The sequence below is a fragment of the Leucoraja erinacea genome, chromosome 16, assembly GCF_028641065.1.
Source record: "Leucoraja erinacea ecotype New England chromosome 16, Leri_hhj_1, whole genome shotgun sequence".
NCBI lineage: Eukaryota > Metazoa > Chordata > Chondrichthyes > Rajiformes > Rajidae > Leucoraja > Leucoraja erinaceus.
The window spans coordinates 43,859,343-43,862,069 of record NC_073392.1 but is presented as its reverse complement, the minus strand read 5'-3'; the positions used below and the strand labels follow the sequence as shown (position 1 = coordinate 43,862,069).

Below are 2,727 nucleotides of genomic sequence, written 5' to 3'. Positions count from 1 at the left end.
CGTTGCCTATTTCCTTTTGGGTTTCAGCCCGAAACGTTGCCTATTTCCTTTCGGGTTTCAGCCCGAAACGTTGCCTATTTCCTTTCGGGTTTCAGCCCGAAACGTTGCCTATTTCCTTTTCGGGTTTCAGCCCGAAACGTTGCCTATTTCCTTTCGGATTTCAGCCCGAAACGTTGCCTATTTCCTTTTTGGATTTCAGCCCGAAACGTTGCCTATTTCCTTTCGGGTTTCAGCCCGAAACGTTGCCTATTTCCTTCGCTCCATAGATGCTGCTGCACCCGCTGAGTTCCTCCAGCATTTTTGTGTACCAGCATCTACAGTTCCTTCCTACACATGATCTATTCTACATTTTTCTTGTTAGCATCCCCTTTGATGGCTCGTTTTCACACCTTGCACTTTGCTTTATCTCTTGTGTCCCCTTCCCCTCCCCCTCCTCTGACTCTCACCCTGAAGAGACGAGTCCCGCCGAGCCACACCGACATTTTGTGTCATGACTGACTGTGTTTGACGACGATGGAGGAGAGGAGGGGGGGTGCAACGGCGCATGTGCGTGGTATGCAGATGAGGCATTGTGCCGTGAGTAAAGCCGGTGATTCGATTGGCTGTGAGGCGGTGTGTGTGAGGTCACAGAGGGGTTGCGCTGCGCTGGCGGTGTTTCCAGCTCTGCCGCTGCGGGGTTTGTGTTGCTGGAGATTGGCCGCGGGTCGGGTCGCGTCGTCGTTGTCCATGTCTCTTCACCCTCTCCATTTACTAGTCTGTGTGTAAGGAAAAAAATGTATCTCCCCTAGCCGAGTCCCGCCGTTAGAGAAAAAAAAACACACACAAAAAAAAAACCCACCCGTACACACCGAAGAGACGCTTTTGTGATCAAGGAGGGGGAAAAAAAACCAGAAAGAGCAAAAAGAAAAAGTCGAATTCGTCGCCTTGATCCGAACAAAAGGGGAAAAAAAAAGTCCGTCGTGTTTTGTTTCTGGGCCCAGAGAACAAAACCGAGTAAGAACAACAAGAAAAGGCAGTTCCGTTCAAAACAATAAATAGTAGACGACGTTTGATTCGCCTTTTCTTTGGGTGGGGGGTGGGGGGAAAAGAGAGAAAAAAAAAAAAGTCTGATTGAAGAGAAAGAGAGGATCGGTTTTTTTTGTCCCTTCTGTTTGAGCCAGCCGATGAGTCCAGGAGAAGAGTTGATCAAAATGAAAACTGAAATCACAACTGCCGTGGGCTTTATCACCAGACTGCTGAGGACGACAGGGCTCATTTCTGACGAACAGCTCCAACATTTCACCGAGTCGTTGGAGAAAGCTTTGGCAGGTGAGGGGGAAAGGGAAGCACCCACAAGGTTGGGGGGGGGGGGGGTGTGTTTGTGTGTTATTGTGTGAAGACCTCCAGTGTTTTTACCATAACGTCAACCATTTGCCAAACACCACGAAGTACAGGGAACCGAAATTGTGTCCTTTAGAGGAATATAAATCTTGTGATGTCCTATTCTTCCCCTCGCTCCCCCCCCCCCCCCCCCCCTCTGTCCTACAGGAAGGAACAAAGCGCAGTTGGGTTCACAAAGAAAGCAGAGCAGAACGAATTTTGCAGGTCATTTGAATATAACGTTTGTTGTCTTTGTTTGACAGAACACTACCGACATCACTGGTTTCCTCACATGCCCTGCAAAGGATCGGGCTATCGATGCATTAGGATCAACCACAAAATGGATCCTCTGATAGCAAGGGCGTCCAACATCATCGGGCTCAGCAGTCGACAACTTTTTCAACTTTTGCCAAGTGAATTGACTCTGTGGGTCGACCCGTTCGAGGTGTCCTACCGAATAGGTGAAGACGGGTCCATTTGTGTTCTTTATGAAAATGTACCTAGCAGCGCGATCTCCCCCTTGGATAGTATGATAAGTTGCAAGGATGAATTTAGAATTGGTAGATCGAGTCCCTCTAAGAGTTACATGATGACTGTTTCAAGTTAATAATCCATTTACACATACAACTGTTATTGTACAGTATGCAGGCCCCTTTGATAATGTAGTGAAATGTTGATCCCTAGTTAACTTTTAGTGCGACTGCCAAAACCTTTGTTTGATGTGGCCAGTGGCTATATGCAAAACTGTTTTTGCACCACATTAAATTCCTGGATTGTATATTGTAAAAACATGTACAGTCAATGGATAATTGTGTTTTACAGATTTATATTTTAAAAATAAACCATGGCTGTTTGTAATAAAACATCAAAATGAATCCATATGATGTGTTCAGGATGTCTTTTAATGACTATGAACTGATTTGATAAAATATCTGCACAGTCTATGAATTGATACTTTAAACATTGCCGTTTTTTAAAAACTGGTCACCATAGACGTGATCTCTGAATTTAGAGATAATATATGTGGTCCACTTAATGATTGCATGGTACAGTTTACTGAGTTTGACTTCTTTTATTTCTTATTTTGGTATGTTGCAGGAACAGTACTGTACGTTTTTTCTTAAATAATAAAGTACTTTGTTCCACCTAATTTACCACTTTTTAAAAAGTGTTTTTTTAAACATTTGTAGTGAAACTACAAAACAGGGCAATTTCTACAATCTCAGATTATCTGGAAGTCAGGTACTATGTCAAATGAGATGGTAGCTTTATTGTTTGACCACATGAGTCATGGAAAGGATGAACAACAAGCGGATCAAGAATGTAAAAAAAAAGTAACGGATCTGCAATGGATGCAATCAAGAAGGT

General features: G+C 43.9%; 1 protein-coding gene across 1 annotated transcript; it reads left to right on the top strand.

The window, feature by feature from the left end:
- The first annotated feature begins 622 nt into the window (after positions 1–622).
- On the top strand, positions 623–2,509 carry si:dkey-42i9.4 (uncharacterized protein LOC492503 homolog). Its single transcript, XM_055648279.1, has 2 exons — positions 623–1,308; positions 1,623–2,509. The coding sequence occupies exons 1-2, from the start codon at positions 1,164–1,166 to the stop codon at positions 1,964–1,966; spliced, it is 489 nt and encodes a 162-aa protein (XP_055504254.1). The 5' UTR covers positions 623–1,163; the 3' UTR covers positions 1,967–2,509.
- Positions 2,510–2,727: the final 218 nt, after the last annotated feature.